General features: G+C 45.4%; 1 protein-coding gene across 1 annotated transcript in view; it reads right to left on the bottom strand.

The window, feature by feature from the left end:
* Nucleotides 1-2039: 2039 nt before the first annotated feature.
* Nucleotides 2040-22746, bottom strand: part of LOC311124476 (isoleucine--tRNA ligase, cytoplasmic-like) — a gene marked incomplete at both ends in the record, with an annotated part of 59454 nt that continues 38747 nt past the window's right edge. Inside the window, 5 exons of the mRNA XM_084198617.1 lie at nucleotides 2040-2135; nucleotides 3086-3198; nucleotides 4937-5111; nucleotides 13895-13978; nucleotides 14225-14327. Coding sequence (XP_084054743.1) covers nucleotides 2040-2135; nucleotides 3086-3198; nucleotides 4937-5111; nucleotides 13895-13978; nucleotides 14225-14327 — 571 coding nt within the window. The remainder of the gene's footprint in view (nucleotides 2136-3085; nucleotides 3199-4936; nucleotides 5112-13894; nucleotides 13979-14224; nucleotides 14328-22746) is intronic.

Here is a 22746-nt window from a genome sequence, read left to right as displayed (position 1 = left end):
AGGGAGAGAGAATGAAAGAGAGATAGAGAGGGAGAGGAGAGAGAAAGAGAATGAAAGAGAGAGAGAGAGAGAGATAGAGAGAGATAGAGAGAGAGGGAGAGAGAGAGAGAGAGAGATAGAGAGAGAGAGAGAGGGAGAAAGAGAGAGAGATAGAGAGGGAGAAAGAGAGAGAGGGAGAGAGAGAGAATGAAAGAGGGATAGAGAGAGAGAGAGAGAGAGAGAGAATGAAAGAGGGATAGAGAGAGGCCGTGAGCAGGTAAACAGGTAAACAGGCCCAACCCCCACTCTTACACTAGCCCAAGCCAATGGCATGTACCAGATGCTCAGCAGGCTCTGCTCACACTTACTGGTCTGAGGCCAAACCACACGACTAACAACATTGGACACTTTATGGAGCACAAAGCCTTCACGATTTCATCCAGGAATTTCCAAGGCCTGAGGTCATCTGCCTTTGGCCTAAAGAGCAGGAACCTGGACTTCACCAAATAAATCAGAAATACAGACATTGTCATCCTACAAGAAACATGGTATAGAGGAGACGGACCCACTGGTTGCCCTCTAGGTTACAGAGAGCTGGTAGTCCCATCCACCAAACTACCAGGTGTGAAACAGGGAAGGGACTCAGGGGGTATGCTAATTTGGTATAGAGCAGACCTAACCCACTCTCTAATCAAAACAGGAACATTTTACATTTGGCTGTAAATTCACAAGGAAATGATCTCAACAGTGAAAAATGTCCTCCTGTGTGCTACCTATATCCCCCAATAGAATCCCCATACTTTAATGAAGACAGCTTCTCCATCCTAGAAGGGGAAATCAATCATTTCCAGACCCAGGGACATGTACAAGTCTGTGGCGACCTAAATGCCAGAACTGGAGAAGAACCTGACAGCCTCAGCACACAGGGGGACAAACACCTACCTGGAGGTGACAGCATTCCCTCCCCCATATATGCCCCCCTAGACACAACCACGATAACATAACCAACAAAAATGGGTCACAACTCCTGCAGCTCCGTCGCACGCTGGGTCTGTACATAGTCAATGGTAGGCTTCGAGGGGACTCCTATGGTAGGTACACCTATAGCTCATCTCTTGGCAGTAGTACTGTAGACTACTTTATCACTGACCTCAAGCCAGATTCTCTCAGAGCGTTCATAGTCAGCCCACTGACACCCCTATCAGATCACAGCCAAATCACAGTCTACTTGAACAGAGCAATACTCAATCATGAGGCATCAAAGCCAAAGGAACTGAATAATATTAAGAAATGCTACAGATGGAATGAAAGTAGTATGGAAACCTACCAAAAAGCTATTAGGCAACAACAAATTCAATCCCTTTTAGACAACTTCATGGACAAAACATTTCACTGTAATAGTGAAGGTGTAAACTTGGCAGTAGAAAACCTAAACAGTATATTTGACCTCTCAGCTTCCCTATCAAATCAAAAAATGTCTAACAGAAAACCAAAGAAAATTAACAACAATGACTAATGGTTTGATGAAAAATGCAAAAACCTAAGAAAGAAACTTCTGAGTGTAATGTTTACTGTTAATATTTATTGTTTATTTCACTTTTGTTTACCATCTACTTCAATTGCTTTGGCAACGTTAACACACGTTTCCCATGCCAATAAAGCCCTTGAATTGAGAGAGAGAGAGAGAGAGAGAGAGAGAGAGAGAGAGAGAGAGAGAGAGAGAGAGAGAGAGAGAGAGAAGCCTGGGAACACCAGCGAGGGAGAGAAGAATGGAGGGAGGCACATTTACATTTTAGTCATTTAGCAGACGCTCTTATCCAGAGCGACTTACATGAGCAATTAGGGTTAAGTGCCTTGCTCAAGGGCACATCGACAGATTTTTCACCTAGTCGGCTCTGGGATTAGAACCAGCGACCTTTCGGTTTTCTGGCACAACGCTCTTCACCACTAAGCTACCTGCGGCCGCACATACTGGGAGGTTCCAAGTCCACATGTTGTGAGCTGGGTCAGTAGGCAGAAGTACTCATGTTGGGTTTTTAAAGTATCACAGTGTGTTTTACCTTTTTGCGTAGTTTCTGGATGCGGTTGATGACCTCACGAGCCACACCCTCATCCAGCATGGACTGGTCTGGAGTAACATCTAACAACACCAGCACCTGAAGGGAGATAACAATCCATATGTTACTATACACCGAATACAGGTTATAGAGACAGAATACAACGGCACTGCTCAGGAAGGATGACAAACAATCTGTTGTGTTATATTATATAGATATATATATATATTATATATTTACTTGGTTTTGTGTGTTTTCTGGTTTCAAATCTCACCTGCACAACGTTTATCTTCCACTTTTCTGTGTGAATAAATCAAACTAAAACTGGAAACTGAGCGGTGTGTAGCAGTCCAGTATAACTGTAATATGAAATACTTTCAGCTGACCTTCTAAATCCTTCGTTTAACTATCCTCGTGGGTACCGGAAATTCCCTCAAGTCCCCACAAGGATAGTTAAACAAGAAATCTTCCTTTGTGGGGACATTACCCAGGTCCCCACGGGGACAAAGTCTATTTCAGGCTTAGGGGTTAGGTTTAGGATTAGAATTAGGGTTAGGGGTTAGAATTAGGCTTATGTGTTAGGGGATAGGTTTAGAATTAGGGTTAGAATTAGAGGTTAGGTTTAGGGTTAGAATTAGGTTTAGGGGTTAGGTTTAGGGTTGGAATTAGAGGTTAGGTTTAGGGTTAGGTTTGTGGTCCTCTGTAGCTCAATTGGTAGAGCATGGCGCTTGTAACGCCAGGGTAGTGGGTTCGATCCCCGGGACCACCCATACGTAAAAATGTATGCACACGACTGTAAGTCGCTTTGGATAAAAGCGTCTGCTAAATGGCATATTATTATTATTATTATATTATAGAATTAGGGTTTGGTTTAGAATTAGGGGTTAGGTTTAGGGTTAGAATTAAGTTTAGGAGTTAGGGTTAGGGTAAAGGTTAGGGAAAATAGGATTTTGAATTTAATTTTTAATATTTTAGGTCCCCATGAGGATAGTAAAACAAATGTGTGTGTGTGTGTGTGTGTGTGTGTGTGTGTGTGTGTGTGTGTATACCTGTGAGTCAGAATGGGCTTCATACTGTGTAGCTGACCCAGAGGTCTGGTTGAAGCTGTACATCAACCTCAGGTCCTCCTCATGAAGCTCATGACCGTCCACCACAATGGAGCCTGGCAAAAAAACACACAGACAGCGTCAATCAATCAAACGTCTGTATAAAGACGTCCACCACAAAGGAACCCGTGTGGACAACACAGAAGACTAACACACAAACACAGCTACATTTCCCCGTTTTCTAGAAATCCTAGATGGAAGATTCCTGGAATTAGCAGAAAATCCGTTAATCCTCCAACCAGTATTTCTGGAAAACCAGGGAATTTAGGAAAGGAGGGGAGGGGAGGGGAGGGAGGGAGGGGAGGAGGCTGGTTATAAGATGATCACACACTAATCCCAGATATACATGCTTTTTTTGCCCTGCCTCTTTTAAGTCTTAGGGTACAGGGTTCACTGTGTGGTGTGTAACAGGGTTCACTGTTCCAGGTGGACCGTGGTTATTAACAGCTACCTCCCACCATAGAACAGGGAAAACCTCTATATTGCATCTCGTCAGTAAAACAGAAGGTATGTGGTCCCCTGTAGCTCAGTTGGTAGAGCATGGCGCTTGCAACGCCAGGGTTGTGGGTTTGTTTCCCACTGGGGGCCAGTATGAAAAAAATGTATGCACTCACTAACTGTAAATCGCTCTGGATTAGAGCGTCTGCTAAATGACTAACATAAAAAAAAAAAAAATGTATATACTGGCTGCAATCAGAGGAGCATCCATCCTCCTACACAGGAACATCAAAGGGATCCTAGTCCCATTCAGCAGTACATTTAACAGACACACCTACTACCCCTCCCTCCTTACCAGTCTTTAACAGACACACCTACTACCCCTCCCTCCTTACCAGTCTTTAACAGACACACCTACTACCCCTCCCTCCTTACCAGTCTTTAACAGACACACCTACTACCCCTCCCTCCTTACCAGTCTTTAACAGACACACCTACTACCCCTCCCTCCTTACCAGTCTTTAACAGACACACCTACTACCCCTCCCTCCTTACCAGTCTTTAACAGACACACCTACTACCCCTCCCTCCTTGCCAGTCTTTAACAGACACACCTACTACCCCTCCCTCCTTACCAGTCTTTAACAGACACACCTACTACCCCTCCCTCCTTACCAGTCTTTAACAGACACACCTACTACCCCTCCCTCCTTACCAGTCTTTAACAGACACACCTACTACCCCTCCCTCCTTACCAGTCTTTAACAGACACACCTACTACCCCTCCCTCCTTACCAGTCTTTAACAGACACACCTACTACCCCTCCCTCCTTACCAGTCTTTAACAGACACACCTACTACCCCTCCCTCCTTGCCAGTCTTTAACAGACACACCTACTACCCCTCCCTCCTTACCAGTCTTTAACAGACACACCTACTACCCCTCCCTCCTTACCAGTCTTTAACAGACACACCTACTACCCCTCCCTCCTTACCAGTCTTTAACAGACACACCTACTACCCCTCCCTCCTTACCAGTCTTTAACAGACACACCTACTACCCCTCCCTCCTTACCAGTCTTTAACAGACACACCTACTACCCCTCCCTCCTTACCAGTCTTTAACAGACACACCTACTACCCCTCCCTCCTTACCAGTCTTTAACAGACACACCTACTAAACCCTCCCTCCTTACCAGTCTTTAACAGACACACCTACTACCCCTCCCTCCTTACCAGTCTTTAACAGACACACCTACTACCCCTCCCTCCTTACCAGTCTTTAACAGACACACCTACTACCCCTCCCTCCTTACCAGTCTTTAACAGACACACCTACTACCCCTCCCTCCTTACCAGTCTTCTGGAAGGCCTCCAGCTGATCGCTCTTCAGTTCTTTAATGGAGGCAGTAATGGATTTGAAGGCTCCTTTCAGCCTCTTCCCCAGCACCATGTGGTCCGGTTCAGCCCGCAGAGTGATGCCGTATTTGTCTTTGTCCGTGGAAAGGGTCAGCTGGCGGACATTTAACTCCTGGGAGAGGGGAAGAGGAGGAGGAGGACAAGGAAGAGGAGGACATTTTAGTTTAGGGGTTTACTGCCTTGCTCTAAGGCACAACATAATAATATTGCAGGCTCGCCACCAGATTTTCAGTTGTTGGACCTGGGATTTGAACCAGCGACCCTCTGGTTGCTGGCCCATCGTTCTGAACTACAGGCTACCTGAAGCTGGAACAGGAAACAGGAAGAGCTACAGTTTCCTCTACCGTCGCAGTGTGTTGTACAGTGTATCTAGGTCCAGAGAGTCTGCCTTGTCAAAGACTCTTTAATAAAACGTGCTTCATAATCAGACCACATCAGACCACGGTGGCAGCACATTTCTCTCTTCATCTCAGAGACAACAACAACAAGTCATCCACAATTGGTCTATTCACACACAACAGGGGGAGGTGATAAGTGCTGATAACACCAACCAGGACAGGACTATTCAGACACAACAGGGGGAGGTGATAAGTGCTGATAACACCAACCAGGACAGGACTATTCACACACAACAGGGGGAGGTGATAAGTGCTGATAACACCAACCAGGACAGGACTATTCACACAACAGGGGGAGGTGATAAGTGCTGATAACACCAACCAGGACAGGACTATTCAGACACAACAGGGGGAGGTGATAAGTGCTGATAACACCAACCAGGACAGGACTATTCACACACAACAGGGGGAGGTGATAAGTGCTGATAACACCAACCAGGACAGGACTATTCACACACAACAGGGGGAGGTGATAAGTGCTGATAACACCAACCAGGACAGGACTATTCACACACAACAGGGGGAGGTGATAAGTGCTGATAACACCAACCAGGACAGGACTATTCAGACACAACAGAGGGAGGTGATAAGTGCTGATAACACCAACCAGGACAGGACTATTCACACACAACAGAGGGAGGTGATAAGTGCTGATAACACCAACCAGGACAGGACTATTCAGACACAACAGGGGGAGTGATAAGTGCTGATAACACCAACCAGGACAGGACTATTCACACACAACAGGGGGAGGTGATAAGTGCTGATAACACCAACCAGGACAGGACTATTCAGACACACAACAGGGGGAGTGATAAGTGCTGATAACACCAACCAGGACAGGACTATTCACACACAACAGGGGGAGGTGATAAGTGCTGATAACACCAACCAGGACAGGACTATTCAGACACAACAGGGGGAGGTGATAAGTGCTGATAACACCAACCAGGACAGGACTATTCACACACAACAGGGGGAGGTGATAAGTGCTGATAACACCAACCAGGACAGGACTATTCACACACAACAGGGGGAGGTGATAAGTGCTGATAACACCAACCAGGACAGGACTATTCAGACACAACAGGGGGAGGTGATAAGTGCTGATAACACCAACCAGGACAGGACTATTCACACACAACAGGGGGAGGTGATAAGTGCTGATAACACCAACCAGGACAGGACTATTCACACACAACAGGGGGAGGTGATAAGTGCTGATAACACCAACCAGGACAGGACTATTCAGACACAACAGGGGGAGGTGATAAGTGCTGATAACACCAACCAGGACAGGACTATTCACACAACAGGGGGAGGTGATAAGTGCTGATAACACCAACCAGGACAGGACTATTCAGACACAACAGGGGGAGGTGATAAGTGCTGATAACACCAACCAGGACAGGACTATTCACACACAACAGGGGGAGGTGATAAGTGCTGATAACACCAACCAGGACAGGACTATTCACACACAACAGGGGGAGGTGATAAGTGCTGATAACACCAACCAGGACAGGACTATTCAGACACAACAGGGGGAGGTGATAAGTGCTGATAACACCAACCAGGACAGGACTATTCACACACAACAGGGGGAGGTGATAAGTGCTGATAACACCAACCAGGACAGGACTATTCAGACACAACAGGGGGAGGTGATAAGTGCTGATAACACCAACCAGGACAGGACTATTCAGACACAACAGGGGGAGGTGATAAGTGCTGATAACACCAACCAGGACAGGACTATTCAGACACAACAGAGGGAGGTGATAAGTGCTGATAACACCAACCAGGACAGGACTATTCACACACAACAGAGGGAGGTGATAAGTGCTGATAACACCAACCAGGACAGGACTATTCACACACAACAGGGGGAGGTGATAAGTGCTGATAACACCAACCAGGACAGGACTATTCACACACAACAGGGGGAGGTGATAAGTGCTGATAACACCAACCAGGACAGGACTATTCACACACAACAGGGGGAGGTGATAAGTGCTGATAACACCAACCAGGACAGGACTATTCAGACACAACAGGGGGAGGTGATAAGTGCTGATAACACCAACCAGGACAGGACTATTCAGACACAACAGGGGGAGGTGATAAGTGCTGATAACACCAACCAGGACAGGACTATTCACACACAACAGGGGGAGGTGATAAGTGCTGATAACACCAACCAGGACAGGACTATTCACACACAACAGGGGGAGGTGATAAGTGCTGATAACACCAACCAGGACAGGACTATTCAGACACAACAGGGGGAGGTGATAAGTGCTGATAACACCAACCAGGACAGGACTATTCACACACAACAGGGGGAGGTGATAAGTGCTGATAACACCAACCAGGACAGGACTATTCACACACAACAGGGGGAGGTGATAAGTGCTGATAACACCAACCAGGACAGGACTATTCACACACAACAGGGGGAGGTGATAAGTGCTGATAACACCAACCAGGACAGGACTATTCACACACAACAGGGGGAGGTGATAAGTGCTGATAACACCAACCAGGACAGGACTATTCACACACAACAGGGGGAGGTGATAAGTGCTGATAACACCAACCAGGACAGGACTATTCACACACAACAGAGGGAGGTGATAAGTGCTGATAACACCAACCAGGACAGGACTATTCACACACAACAGGGGGAGGTGATAAGTGCTGATAACACCAACCAGGACAGGACTATTCAGACACAACAGGGGGAGGTGATAAGTGCTGATAACACCAACCAGGACAGGACTATTCAGACACAACAGGGGGAGGTGATAAGTGCTGATAACACCAACCAGGACAGGACTATTCACACACAACAGGGGGAGGTGATAAGTGCTGATAACACCAACCAGGACAGGACTATTCACACACAACAGGGGGAGGTGATAAGTGCTGATAACACCAACCAGGACAGGACTATTCACACACAACAGGGGGAGGTGATAAGTGCTGATAACACCAACCAGGACAGGACTATTCACACACAACAGGGGGAGGTGATAAGTGCTGATAACACCAACCAGGACAGGACTATTCACACACAACAGAGGGAGGTGAAATAATACTTGATATTGTACTGTGTCTGTAATACTTGATATTGTACTGTGTCTGTAATACTTGATATTGTACTGTGTCTGTAATACTTGATAGGCTTGATATTGTACCTGACATTAAACTGAACAACTTTATTCAGGGCTTATAAGGACCAATTCATTATCTACAGTAACAACATAATATAGGACTATAGGAGACGTTGATCTCATTGCTGAATTCCTCTGCAACAGTTTCATTAACTTCACCGCCTTAGCAGGATGGGTTGGGTTGGGTTGTTGTGCTATAGAATATATTTACCTGGAAAATAAACTGTTTACTTGCAGTGGGCTGGCAGTAGGGACACCAACGTTAAATAAACTGTTTACTTGCAGTGGGCTGGCAGCAGGGACACCAACGTTAAATAAACTGTTTACTTGCAGTGGGCTGGCAGCAGGGACACCATGGTTAAATAAACTGTTTACTTGCAGTGGGCTGGCAGCAGGGACACCATGGTTAAATTAACTGTTTACTTGCAGTGGGCTGGCAGCAGGGACACCATGGTTAAATTAACTGTTTACTTGCAGTGGGCTGGCAGCAGGGACACCATGGTTAAATAAACTGTTTACTTGCAGTGGGCTGGCAGCAGGGACACCAACGTTAAATTAACTGTTTACTTGCAGTGGGCTGGCAGCAGGGACACCAACGTTAAATAAACTGTTTACTTGCAGTGGGCTGGCAGCAGGGACACCAACGTTAAATAAACTTTTTACCGTATTTTCCGCACTATAAGGCGCACTTAAAAGCCTTTAATTTTCTCAAAAAACGACAGTGCGCCTTATAATCCGGAGCGCCTTATATATGGATCAATTGGTTAATTGGTTGATCCGTACTGGTTGTACACGGCGCTCAAGGTGCTCTGTCAAAATGTTTCAGTATGAAAAAACTATAAAAACAATTTAATAATAATGAAATGTTTCAGTACGACTGGTAAACTACAAAGCCGCACCACTTGCAGCATTACGGTAGCCAGTACACACCGGTATTGTGCTTACTCACAGTCCCACACCACTTGTGTGTGTATAAAGACCCCAAAATGGCACCTTTCAAGAGACACGCTTACGACGCAGAGTTCAAGCTCAAGGCTGTCGGTCACGCAGTAGAATATGGGAATAGAGCAGCAGCGAGAGAATTCAACATTAATGAATCAATGGTACGGAAGTGGAGGAAGCAAGAAGATGACCTGCGCCAAGTAAAGAAGACTAAACAGAGTTTCCGAGGGAACAAAGCGAGATGGCCACAGTTAGAGGACAAACTCGAACAGTGGGTTGTTGAACAGAGAGCAGCAAGTAGAAGCATCTCTACAGTCACTATTCGAATGAAGGCAACAGCGCTAGCACGGGACACGACAATCAATACATTTCGAGGCGGTCCTTCTTGGTGCTTTCGTTTTATGAAAAGACGTAATCTCTCCATCCGAACACAAACTACCGTCTCGCAGCAACTGACAAAAGATTACCAAGAAAAGCTTTCCGCGCATACTGCAAAAAGAAGATCACTGAAAAGAAGATCCGGCCAGAGCGTTTGCAACGCCAGGGTTGTGGGTTCGATTCCCACGGGGGGCCAGTATAAAAAAAAAGATGTATTCACTAACTGTAAGTCGCTCTGGATAAGAGCGTCTGCTAAATGACTAAAATGTAAAATGTTAAATAAACTGTTTACTTGCAGTGGGCTGGCAGCAGGGACACCATGGTTAAATTAACTGTTTACTTGCAGTGGGCTGGCAGCAGGGACACCATGGTTAAATAAACTGTTTACTTGCAGTGGGCTGGCAGCAGGGACACCATGGTTAAATTAACTGTTTACTTGCAGTGGGCTGGCAGCAGGGACACCATGGTTAAATTAACTGTTTACTTGCAGTGGGCTGGCAGCAGGGACACCATGGTTAAATTAACTGTTTACTTGCAGTGGGCTGGCAGCAGGGACACCATGGTTAAATTAACTGTTTACTTGCAGTGGGCTGGCAGCAGGGACACCATGGTTAAATTAACTGTTTACTTGCAGTGGGCTGGCAGCAGGGACACCAACGTTAAATTAACTGTTTACAGCAGGGACAGAACAGACTGCAGCAGAACAGAACAGAGCAGAGCAGAACAGAGCAGAACAGAGCAGAGCAGAGCAGAACAGAACAGAGCAGAACAGAACAGAACAGAACAGACTGCAGCAGAACAGAACAGAGCAGAGCAGAACAGAGCAGAGCAGAACAGAGCAGAGCAGAACAGAACAGAGCAGAACAGAGCAGAGCAGAGCAGAACAGACTGCAGCAGAACAGAACAGAACAGAGCAGAACAGAACAGAGCAGAACAGAACAGAACAGAACAGAGCAGAACAGACTGCAGCAGAACAGAACAGAGCAGAGCAGAACAGAACAGAACAGACTGCAGCAGAGCAGAACAGAGCAGAACAGAGCAGAACAGAACAGAGCAGAGCAGAACAGAGCAGAGCAGAACAGACTGCAGCAGAACAGAACAGAGCAGAACAGAGCAGAACAGAACAGAGCAGAGCAGAACAGAACAGAACAGAGCAGAACAGAACAGAACAGAACAGAGCAGAGCAGAACAGAACAGAGCAGAGCAGACTGCAGCAGAACAGAGCAGAGCAGAGCAGAACAGAGCAGAACAGAGCAGAGCAGAACAGACTGCAGCAGAACAGAACAGACTGCAGCAGAACAGAATAGAGCAGAACAGAACAGAGCAGAGCAGAGCAGAACAGAACAGAGCAGAACAGAACAGAGCAGAACAGAGCAGAACAGAACAGAACAGAACAGAGCAGAACAGACTGCAGCAGAACAGAACAGAACAGAGCAGAGCAGAACAGAGCAGAGCAGAGCAGAACAGAGCAGAACAGAACAGAACAGAACAGAGCAGAACAGACTGCAGCAGAACAGAACAGAACAGAGCAGAGCAGAACAGAGCAGAGCAGAGCAGAACAGACTGCAGCAGAACAGAACAGAACAGAGCAGAGCAGAACAGAGCAGAGCAGAGCAGAACAGAACAGAGCAGAACAGACTGCAGCAGAACAGAACAGAACAGAACATAACAGAGCAGAACAGAACAGAACAGACTGCAGCAGAACAGAACAGAGCAGAACAGACTGCAGCAGAACAGAGCAGAACAGACTGCAGCAGAACAGAGCAGAGCAGAACAGAACAGACTGCAGCAGAACAGAGCAGAGCAGAACAGACTGCAGCAGAACAGAACAGAACAGAGCAGAGCAGAACAGAACAGAACAGAGCAGAACAGAACAGAACAGAGCAGAGCAGAGCAGAACAGAACAGACTGCAGCAGAACAGAACAGAGCAGAACAGAACAGAGCAGAGCAGAACAGAGCAGAGCAGAACAGAGCAGAGCAGAGCAGAGCAGAACAGAACAGAGCAGAGCAGAACAGAACAGAGCAGAACAGAGCAGAGCAGAACAGAGCAGAACAGACTGCAGCAGAGCAGAACAGAGCAGAGCAGAGCAGAGCAGAACAGACTGCAGCAGACTGAGATAAAAGTTTGTATCCTGAAGGTGCTACTGAGAGTCTACTGGGTATAATAGACGACAGCGTTATAGTTATAATAATAATAATAATAATAATAATAATAATAATAATAATAATAATAATAGGGCTGAATAGGACAATTCATCTTTGGTTGAGACTTTATTCTGTGTCAAGATCAATACTAACAACACATTACCCTTTACACTCCTGGGAAATGGCCTATATGTCAATAGCCTATATGGAAAGGGCCTTTATGGATACAGTTGAAGTCGGAAATGTACATACACTTAGGATGGAGTCATTAAAATTCGTTTTTTCAACCACTCCACACATTTCTTGGTAACAAACTATCGTTTTGGCAAGTCGGTTGTGCATGACACAAGTAATTTTTTCTACAATTGTTTGCAGTCAGATAATTTCACTTAGAATTCACTGTATCACAATTCCAGTGGGTCAGAAGTTTACATACACTAAGTTGACTGTGCCTTCAAACAGCTTGGAAAATTCCAGAAAATGATGTCATGGCTTTAGACGCTTCTGATAGGCTAATTGACATAATTTGAGTCAATTGGAGGTGTACCTGTGGATGTATTTCAAGGCCTAACTTCAAACTCAGTGCCTCTTTGCTTGACATCATGAAAATAAATCAGCCAAGACCTCAGAAAAAACATTGTAGACCTCCACAAGTCTGGTTCATCCTTGGGAGCAATTTCCAAACGCCTGAAGGTACCACGTTCATCTGTACAAACAATAGTACGCAAGTATAAACACCATGGGACCACGCAGCTGTCATACCGCTCAGGAAGGAGACGCGTTCTGTCTGCAAATCAATCCCAGAACAACAGCAAAGGACCTTGTGAAGATGCTGGAGGAAACAGGTACAAAAGTATCAATATCCACAGTAAAACGAGTCATATATCGACATAACCTGAAAGGCCGCTCAGCAAGGAAGAAGCCACTGCTCCAAAACCGCCATAAAAAAGCCAGACTACGGTTTGCAACTGCACATGGGGACAAAGATCATACTTTTTGGAGAAATGTCCTCTGGTCTGATGAAACAAAAATATAACTGTTTGGCCATAATGACCATTGTTATGTTTGGAGGAAAAAGGGAGTCACTTGCAAGCCGAAGAACACCATACCAACCGTGAAGCACGGGGGTGGCAGCATCATGCTGTGGGGGTGCTTTGCTGCAGGAGGGACTGGTGCACTTCACAAAATAGATGGCATCATGAGGAAGGAAAATTATGTGGATATTTTGAAGAAACATCTCAAGACATCAGTCAGGAAGTTAAAGCTTGGTCGCAAATGGGTCTTCCAAATGGACAATGACCCCAAGCATACTTCCAAAGTTGTGGCAAAATGGCTTAAGGACAACAAAGTCAAGGTATTGGAGTGGCCATCACAAAGCCCTGACCTCAATCCTATAGAAAATATGTGGGCTGAATAAGCTTTGTGAGCAAGGAGGCCAACAAACCTGACTCAGTTACACCAGCTCTGTCAGGAGGAATGGACCAAAATTCACCCAACGTATTGTGGGAAGCTTGTGGAAGGCTACCCAAAACATTTGATCCAAGTTAAACAATTTAAAGGCAATGCTACCAAATACTAATTGAGTGTATGTAAACTTCTGACCCACTGGGAATGTGATGAAAGAAATAAAAGCTGAAATAAATCCTTCTCTCTACTATTATTCTGACATTTCACATTCTTAAAATAAAGTGGTGATCCTAACTGACCTAAAACAGGGAATTCTTACTAGGATTAAATGTCAGGAATTGTGAAAAACTGAGTTTAAATGTATTTGGCTAAAGTGTATGTAAACTTCCGACTTCAACTGTATATATATATATATATATGTGTGTGTGTGTTAAGGTATATATCTTACCTCCAGGATGTATTTCTGCAGGGAGGTGATGTCTCTCAGAGCTTCTGGGTCTTGGTGGATCACGACCACCTCCTTCAAGGGGTACTACACAACAACAACAACAACAACCGTTAGTACACAACAACAACAACAAGACACTACAACATTATACCAACAACCACCACCATTAGTATACTAGACAGAACAATTGTTAGTAGACACTACCCAAACAACAAGAACAACAACAAACAACAACAACAATAACAATCGTTAGTGCTAACACACGCGGTGCTACACGTGACAACAACAAAATGTTAGCTAAGAAAAACCACACAGTTGATGTCCTCCTACCTTAAGAGGCAGAGTCTTACGGTCTCTGATGACTCGTCCTAGCTCAATGACAGACTGCATCTGACACACAGCGCTCTCTATACGCTTGTCGATCAACGACTCCCTGGTGACACACAGGACAGGAGCAGGTTAATGCATCTGACACACAGCGCTCTCTATACGCTTGTCGATCAACGCCTCCCTGGTGACACACAGGACAGGAGCAGGTTAAGAGGTCAGACTGGAACCAGGGGTTAGAAGACATGACACAGTGGGTATATATCTGAGTTCGCTGCGTACGTCGGTTGTCTTGGACATCGAACTTCTCAATAAAAACTCCAGACTGAAATTGAGTTGGGAGTTGACCCCCCCAAAACCCTGATGTCCATTATAAAGTGTGTGGAGGAACAAGACACGAGGCGGGGACAGATGTTCCGAGTTTGTGATTGGACGAGGGAGAGCTCGGGGTTTGTTGTTTTGGAATGTTTTGAAAGTCTCTGAAAAAGTGTTTTATTGAAAAAAGTTTTGGTTACTAGCTACATTTTTGAGTTTAGATGAGTTTAGATCCTGTGACACAGTTGGCATCAGTTTGCTGGGACCGCTGCTGTCCAGGGATCCTGCCAACCAGTCTATACCTCTCTCTCTCTCTCTCTCTCTCTCCAACCAAGGGCCTAGCCTAGCTGCCTATCAAGATAGCAGGGTTTCCTTGAGGGCTTGAACCGCGACACGGTCAGCCCTTGTGGCTGGGACCGCAGATTGTCCCGGGTTTGTGACAGTCTGGATCCCTGCTGTTTGTTGCGGTTTCCATCTTCCCTGAGACCTGCCCTGTCAGGAACTGTCAGGAGTGACAGCATAGCCTACGTTGCTACCATGACAAAGGCCAAAGCCGGTGGGAGTACCGTTGAGGACAGTGGTGTCTCTCTATCACAGGTGAAGGATCTTTTAAATGAACAAAAATATTTTTTACAAGCAGTTGTTACAACAACAAGAAAATAGCTTTAAGTGTTGTGTCCAAATACTGGGGGATTCAACTAATAAAAGAATGGACAATCTGACCAGAGAGGTCCAGGACATGAAGAACAGTTTGCAGTTCTCCAAGAGTACGTACATCTTCCTCAACGAGGACTATCCTGAAGCTGTGCGCCAGAAGAGAAAAGAACTTATCCCGGCCATGAAAGCTGCCAGAGCGCGTTGGGACATTGATTACATCCGCTATGACGGGCTCATTGTCCACCCTCCCTGCCAGAAGCCTGGAAGGGATGAGAGAGCCAAGCCTATGGGTTCGTACCTTCAAACCCACAGCACACACACCAACACTGAATGATAGAACAGCTGTTAAAATGTTATGGGATGCATTTTTCTCCATAGTTAAAAAAAACAACATTATGATCAAATAGCCACCGTAGCCTACTTGGCCACTGTTAAAACTGTAACTTAAAGCGGGTACAGCCTCAGTGTTCACAGTAAACGCACGCCGGAAGTTGCACAGAATTTTCACAATGTTAAAGTTTGCGCTCAGCAGACCTGAAATTTTGCTCAGTGCCGAAAAGTATTAGAGGGAACATTGATCCAGACTACAGCATCTCCAGCCACACCCAACCAGTCAACACCCCTCAAACCAACCCTGGCCACACCCAACCAGCCGACACCCCTCTAACCAACCCTGGCCACACCAGATCAGGCCTATGCCTCTCCTGCCAGAACTGGACAAGAACCTGACACCTTCAGCACACAAAGGGGGACAAACACCTACCTGGAGGTGACAGCATTCCCTCCCCCATATGCCCCCCTAGACACAACTACGACAAAACAACCAGCAAAAACGGGTCACAACTCCTGCAGCTCTGTCGCACGCTGGGTCTGTATATAGTCAAATGGTAGGCTTCGAGGGGACTCCTATGGTAGGTACACCTATAGCTCATCCCTTGTCAGTAGTACTGTAGACTACTTTATCACTGACCTCAACCCAGAGTCTCTCAGAGCGTTCACAGTCAGCCAACTGACACCCCTATCATACCACAGCAAAATCACAATCTACTTGAACAGAGCAATACTCAACCATGAAGTCGAACAAACTGCATGCTGTTAAGAAATGCTATAGATGGAAGGAGGTAAGTGTAGAAACCTACCAAAAAACAATTGGCCAACAAATCCAAGTCAACTTCCTGGACAAAAGCACATTTCAACGATTTTACTGAGTTACAGTTCATATAAGGAAATCTATCAATAAAAAAAAAATGAATTAGGCCCTAATCTATGGATTTCACATTACTGGGCAGGGGTGCAGCCATGGGTGGGCCTTGGAGGTCATAGGCCCACCCACTGGGGAGCCAGGCCCAGCCACCCAGCCATGAGTTTTTCCCCCACAAAAGGGCTTTATTACAGAAATACTCATGCACACCCTTATTGACAAACAAATAAACAAAACAAAAGCATAGTCTTCTCATGCTTTGTTGATTTAAAAAAAAGCTTGACTCAATTAGGCATGAGGGTCTGCTATACAATTTGATGGAAATAAGTGTTTGAGGAAAACTATACGACATTATAAAATCAATGTTCACAAACTACAAATGTGCGGTTAAAACTGGCAATAAACACACAGATTACTTTCCTCAGGGCTGTGGGGTGAGACAGGGAAGCAGCTTGAGCTCCACCCTCTTTAACGTTTATATACATGAATTAGCGAGGACTCTACAACCCGGCCTCAGCCTTCTAGAATCTGAAGTCAAATGTCTACTGATGATCTGGTGCTTCTGTCCCCAACCAAGGAGGGCCTACAGCAGCACCTAGATCTTCTGCACAGATTCTGTCAGACCTGGGCCCTAACAGTGAATCTCAATAAGAGAAAAATAATGGTGTTCTAAAAAAAGGTCCAGTTTCCAGGACAACAAATACAAATTTTATCTAGACACTGTTGCCCTAGAGCACACAAAAAACGATACATACCTTGGCCGAAACATCAACACCACAGGTAACGTCCACAAAGCTGTGAACGATCTAAGAAACAAGGCAAGAAGGGCCTTCTACGCCATCAAAAGGAACATAAAACTCGACATCCCAATTAGGATTTAGCTAAAAATACTTCAGTTATAGAACCCATTGCCCTTTATGGTTGTGAGGTCTGGGGTCCGCTCACCAACCAATAACTCACTAAATGGGACAAACACCAATTGAGACCACATGCAGAATTCTGCAAAAATATATTTTGTGTACAACGCAAAACCACAAAACAACGCATGCCGAGAAGATTTAGGACTATCCCCACCAGTTATCAAAATCCAGAAAAGAGCTGTTAAATTCTAAAACCACCTAAAAGGAAGCGATGCCCACACATTACATCACAAAGCCCTCACCTACAGAGAGATTATCCTAAAGAAGAGTCCCCTCAGCCAGCTGGTCCTGGGGCTCTGTTCACAAACACAAACAGACCCCACAGAGCCCTCACCTACAGAGAGATGAACCTAGAGAAGAGTCCCCTCAGCCATCTGGTTCTGGGGCTCTGTTCACAAACACAAACAGACCCCACAGAGCCCCAGGACAGAAACACTATTAGACCCAACTAAATTATGAGAAAGCAAAAAACCAATTTGACACACTGGAAAGAATCAACCAAAAAAACGGAGCAAATTGGAATGCTATCTGGCCCTAAACAGAGAGTACCTGACCACTGTGACTGACCCAACATTAAGAGAATCCTTGACTATATATAGACTCCGTGAGCATAACCTTGCTACAGCATATGTACCCACTGCCCACAAAATGAGGTGGAAACTGAGCTGCACTTCCTAACCTCCTGCCAAATGTATGACCAAATTAGAGCCACATTTCCCACAGATCACACAGACCCACAAAGAATTTGAAAACAAATCAAACATTGATAAACTCCCATATCTGTAAGGCAAAATACCACAGTGTGCCATCACAGCAGCAAGATTTGTGGCCCGATGCCATGAGAAAAGGGCAACCAGTGGAGCACAAACATTGTAAATACCACCTATATTTATGTTTATTGATCTTCCCCTACTATTTGCATGTTATTAAAACACAGTACATAGCTGATATTATAACATTTGAAACGTCTATCATTTTGAAACCTTTCTGACCTTTTACTTTTGTTTATTTCACTTGCTTTGGCAATGTAAATATGTTTCCCATGCCAATCAAGCCCCTTCGAATTGAAATTAAATTGAGAGAGCGAGAGCGAGAGAGCGCGAGAGAGAGAGAGAGAGAGAAAGAGAGAGAGAGAGAGAGAGAGAGAGAGAAAGAGAGAGAGAGAGAGAGAAAGAGAGAGAGAGAGAGAAAGAGAGAGAGAGAGAGAGAAAGAGAGAGAGAGAGAGAGAGAAAGAGAGCGAGCGAGAGAGCGAGAGCGAGAGAGCGAGAGAGCGAGAGAGAGCGCGAGAGAGAGCGCGAGAGAGAGAGCGAGAGAGAGAGCGAGAGAGCGACAGAGCGAGAGAGAGCGACAGAGCGAGAGAGAGCGACAGAGCGAGAGAGCGCGAGAGAGAGAGAGCGAGAGAGAGAGCGAGAGCGCGAGAGAGAGAGAGAGAGAGAGAGAGAGAGAGAGAGAGAGAGAGAGAGAGAGAGAGAGAGAGAGAGGCGAGAGAGGGGGGGGGGGGAGAGAGCAACAAGGCAGGAGGAGGGGACAGATATCCAATCACTTAATGGGTTTATAGCGGACGGACAGACCTCCTGACTGGAGATCACCTCTACAGGATGTCTCTCGTCTTGGACAGGAACAGGAAGGAGCACTTAACAAGGCTGCCCTCTGCAGCCTGGATAGTAATATGTGGGCTGGGACAGTACATGAATAGTGAAGACCGGCGAGGGAGAGGTGTGTGTGTGCTTCAGAGTGAGGAGAACACACAGCTTGAACGGCCCTGTGGAGGAGAATACTAACCCATTTACAGCACAGTACTGGACATCTTCCTCAATAAAGTAGCTATCAGCAAAGTCAAGTACAAGTGTTGGTTCAGGAAAGTTTTTGTTGTTGTTGTTGCTGTAAAGCATAACAGCATCAATGCTTCAGAGACAGATTAAAGCAATGGTCTAATGCTTCAGAGACAGACTAAAGGGTATAGCTACTCAATCATACCACTAACAACAACGGTGTGTGTGTGTGTGTGTGTGTGTGTGTGTGTGTGTGTGTGTGTGTGTGTGTGTGTGTGTGTGTGTGTGTGACCTGCCTGCATGTCTAAATCAAGTCCAGGGTTTGATCATGTCTGCTGAGTTGTACAGACACGGATGCAGCTCAAGGTGTACAGTCGTGGTCAAAAGTTTTTGAGAATGACACAAGTATTGGTCTTCAAAGTTTGCTGCTTCAGTATTTTTAGATATTTTTGTCAGATGTTACTATGCTATACTGAAGTATAATTACAAGCGTTCCATAAGTATTTTATTGACAATTACATTAAGTTTATGCATAGAGTCAATATTTGCAGTGTTGACCCTTCTTTTTCAAGACCTCTACAATCTGCCCTGGCATGCTGTCAATTAACTTCTGGGCCACATCCTGACTGATGGCAGCCCATTCTTGCATAATCAATGCGTGGAGTTTGTCAGAATTTGTGGGTTTTTGTTTGTCCACCCGCCTCTTGAGGATTGACCACAAATTCTCAATGGGATTAAGGTCTGGGGAGTTTCCTGGCCATGGACCCAAAATGTCGATGTTTTGTTCCCCGAGCCACTTAGTTATCACTTTTGCCTTATGGCAAGGTGCTCCATCATGCTGGAAAAGGCATTGTTCGTCACCAAACTGTTCTTGGATGGTTGGGAGAAGTTGCTCTCGGAGGATGTGTTGGTACCATTCTTTATTCATGGCTGTGTTCTTAGGGAAAATTGTGAGTGAGCCCACTCCCTTGGCTGAGAAGCAACCCCACACCTGAATGGTCTCAGGATGCTTTACTGTTGGCATGACACAGGACTGAGGGTAGCGCTCACCTTGTCTTCTCCGGACAAGCTTTTTTCCGGATGCCCCAAACAATCGGAAAGGGGATTCATCAGAGAAAATGACTTTACCCCAGTCCTCAGCAGTCCAATCCCTGTACCTTTTGCAGAATATCAGTCTGTCCCTGATGTTTTTCCTGGAGATAAGTGGTTTCCTCGCTGCCCTTCTTGACATCAGGCCATCCTCCAAAAGTCTTCGCCTCACTGTGCGTGCAGATGCACTCACACCTGCCTGCTGCCATTCCTGAGCAAGCTCTGCACTGGTGGTGCCCCGATCCCGCAGCTGAATCAACTTTAGGAGACGGTCCTGGCGCTTGCTGGACTTTCTTGGGCGCCCTGAAGCCTTCTTCACAACAATTGAACCTCTCTCTTTGAAGTTCTTGACGATCCGATAAATGGTTGATTTAGGTGCAATCTTACTAGCAGCAATATCCTTGCCTGTGAAGCCCTTTTTGTGCAAAGCAATGAGGACGGCACGTGTTTCCTTGCAGGTAACCATGGTTAACAGAGGAAGAATTTCAAGCACCACCCTCCTTTTAAAGCTTCCAGTCTGTTATTCTAACTCAATCAGCAAGACAGAGTGATCTCCAGCCTTGTCCTCGTCAACAACCTGTGTTAACGAGAGAATCACTGACATGATGTCAGCTGGTCCTTTTGTGGCAGGGCTGAAATGCAGTGGAAATGTTTTTTGGGGATTAAGTTAATTTTTACTGAGGCAGCAGACTTTGTGAAAATTAATGTGTGTCATTCTCAAAACTTTTGACCACGACTGTATACACAGATACAAACAGTATAGTATAATTGACGTGTTTCAACATAGATAAGTTGGTTCAAAACAAATACTCCTATCATTGCGCATATGTAGAGAATATTATTTGGGATTCACTTTCATCATAACACAAACACACATCACCTCTTGTTTCTGACAAAGAGGTTCTAAGAATGGTCCAAACATTTCAAATACAAAATAAATATCATTTTAAGGGGATTCGTTCTCTTAAATATTTGATGAGAGAAGATTGGAAAAACATATTTCCATACATCAAACTTCATTTTCTTAAAAGGACAAAGCATTTGTATTAATTAAGAAATCATTTTAGTTGAAAGACTTTGTGCTGTCCTTATTCTCTGCTTCTAATTTGACATGAGACACTTTCAGATTCATTGAGGAGCAAGTCGGTCTTCAAAATGGCCTCCTGTTCCCTCTATAGCGCACTGCTACCCACAGGCATCTTTTCAAAGTAGTGCACTACATAGGGAATAGGGTGCCATTTGGGACAAACGCGAAGACTAGAAAGGAGAATTAGAACAAGAATGACAGGTAGCTAGGCAACACGGAATAACATGTCGACAGACAAGAGGAACGGGAGAAAACATTGAAGACAGTCCAGACTTCCCCAAGAAACGTTAAGACTATTCTCCAGGAACTGTAAAGTAAGTTGGATTCTGCCGTGGAGTGAATGATGAGAAGAGAGGGGGTTGGCTACTTGAGCTAGTGAATGATGAGAAGAGAGGGGGTTGGCTACTTGAGCTAAGTGAATGATGAGAAGGAGAGGGGGTTGGCTACTTGAGCTCGTGAATGATGAGAAGAGAGGGGGTTGGCTACTTGAGCTAGTGAAATATGAAAAGAGAGGGGGTTGGCTACTTGAGCTAGTTAATGATGAGAAGAGAGGGGGTTGGCTACTTGAGCTAAGTGAATGAAGAGAAGAGAGGGGGTTGTCTACTTGAGCTAGTGAATGATGAGAAGAGAGGGGGTTGGCTACTTGAGCTAGTGAATGATGAGAAGAGAGGGGGTTGGCTACTTGAGCTAAGTGAATGATGAGAAGGAGAGGGGGTTGGCTACTTGAGCTAGTGAATGATGAGAAGAGAGGGGGTTGGCTACTTGAGCTAGTGAATGATGAGAAGGAGAGGGGGTTGGCTACTTGAGCTAGTGAATGATGAGAAGAGAGGGGGTTGGCTACTTGAGCTAGTGAATGATGAGAAGAGAGGGGGTTGGCTACTTGAGCTAGTGAATGATGAGAAGAGAGGGGGTTGGCTACTTGAGCTAGTGAATGATGAGAAGGAGAGGGGGTTGGCTACTTGAGCTAGTGAATGATGAGAAGAGAGGGGGTTGGCTACTTGAGCTAGTTAATGATGAAAAGAGAGGGGGTTGGCTACTTGAGCTAGTGAATGATGAAAAGAGAGGGGGTTGTCTACTTGAGCTAGTGAATGATGAGAAGAGAGGGGGTTGGCTACTTGAGCTAGTGAATGATGAGAAGAGAGGGGGTTGGCTACTTGAGCTAGTGAATGATGTAGTTCATGGTCCTTCAAGACAAATTCAATGATTGATTGATTGATTACCTGACTAGAGGCAGGATGAGGTAGTGTATGATTGATCGACTGATTGATTACCTGACTAGAGGCAGGATGAGGTAGTGTATGATTGATCGACTGATTAATTACCTGGCTAGAGGCAGCATGAGGTAGTGTATGATTGATCGACTGATTGATTACCTGACTAGTGGCAGCATGAGGTAGTGTATGATTGATTGACTAATTGATTGATTACCTGACTAGTGGCAGCATGAGGTAGTGTATGATTGATAGACTGATTGATTGATTAC

The sequence above is a fragment of the Coregonus lavaretus genome (assembly GCF_964263955.1).
Source record: "Coregonus lavaretus genome assembly, contig: HAP1_SCAFFOLD_3157, whole genome shotgun sequence".
Lineage (NCBI taxonomy): Eukaryota > Metazoa > Chordata > Actinopteri > Salmoniformes > Salmonidae > Coregonus > Coregonus lavaretus.
The sequence above is the reverse complement of the archived record's forward strand: the minus strand, read 5'-3'. Positions and strand labels throughout refer to the sequence as shown.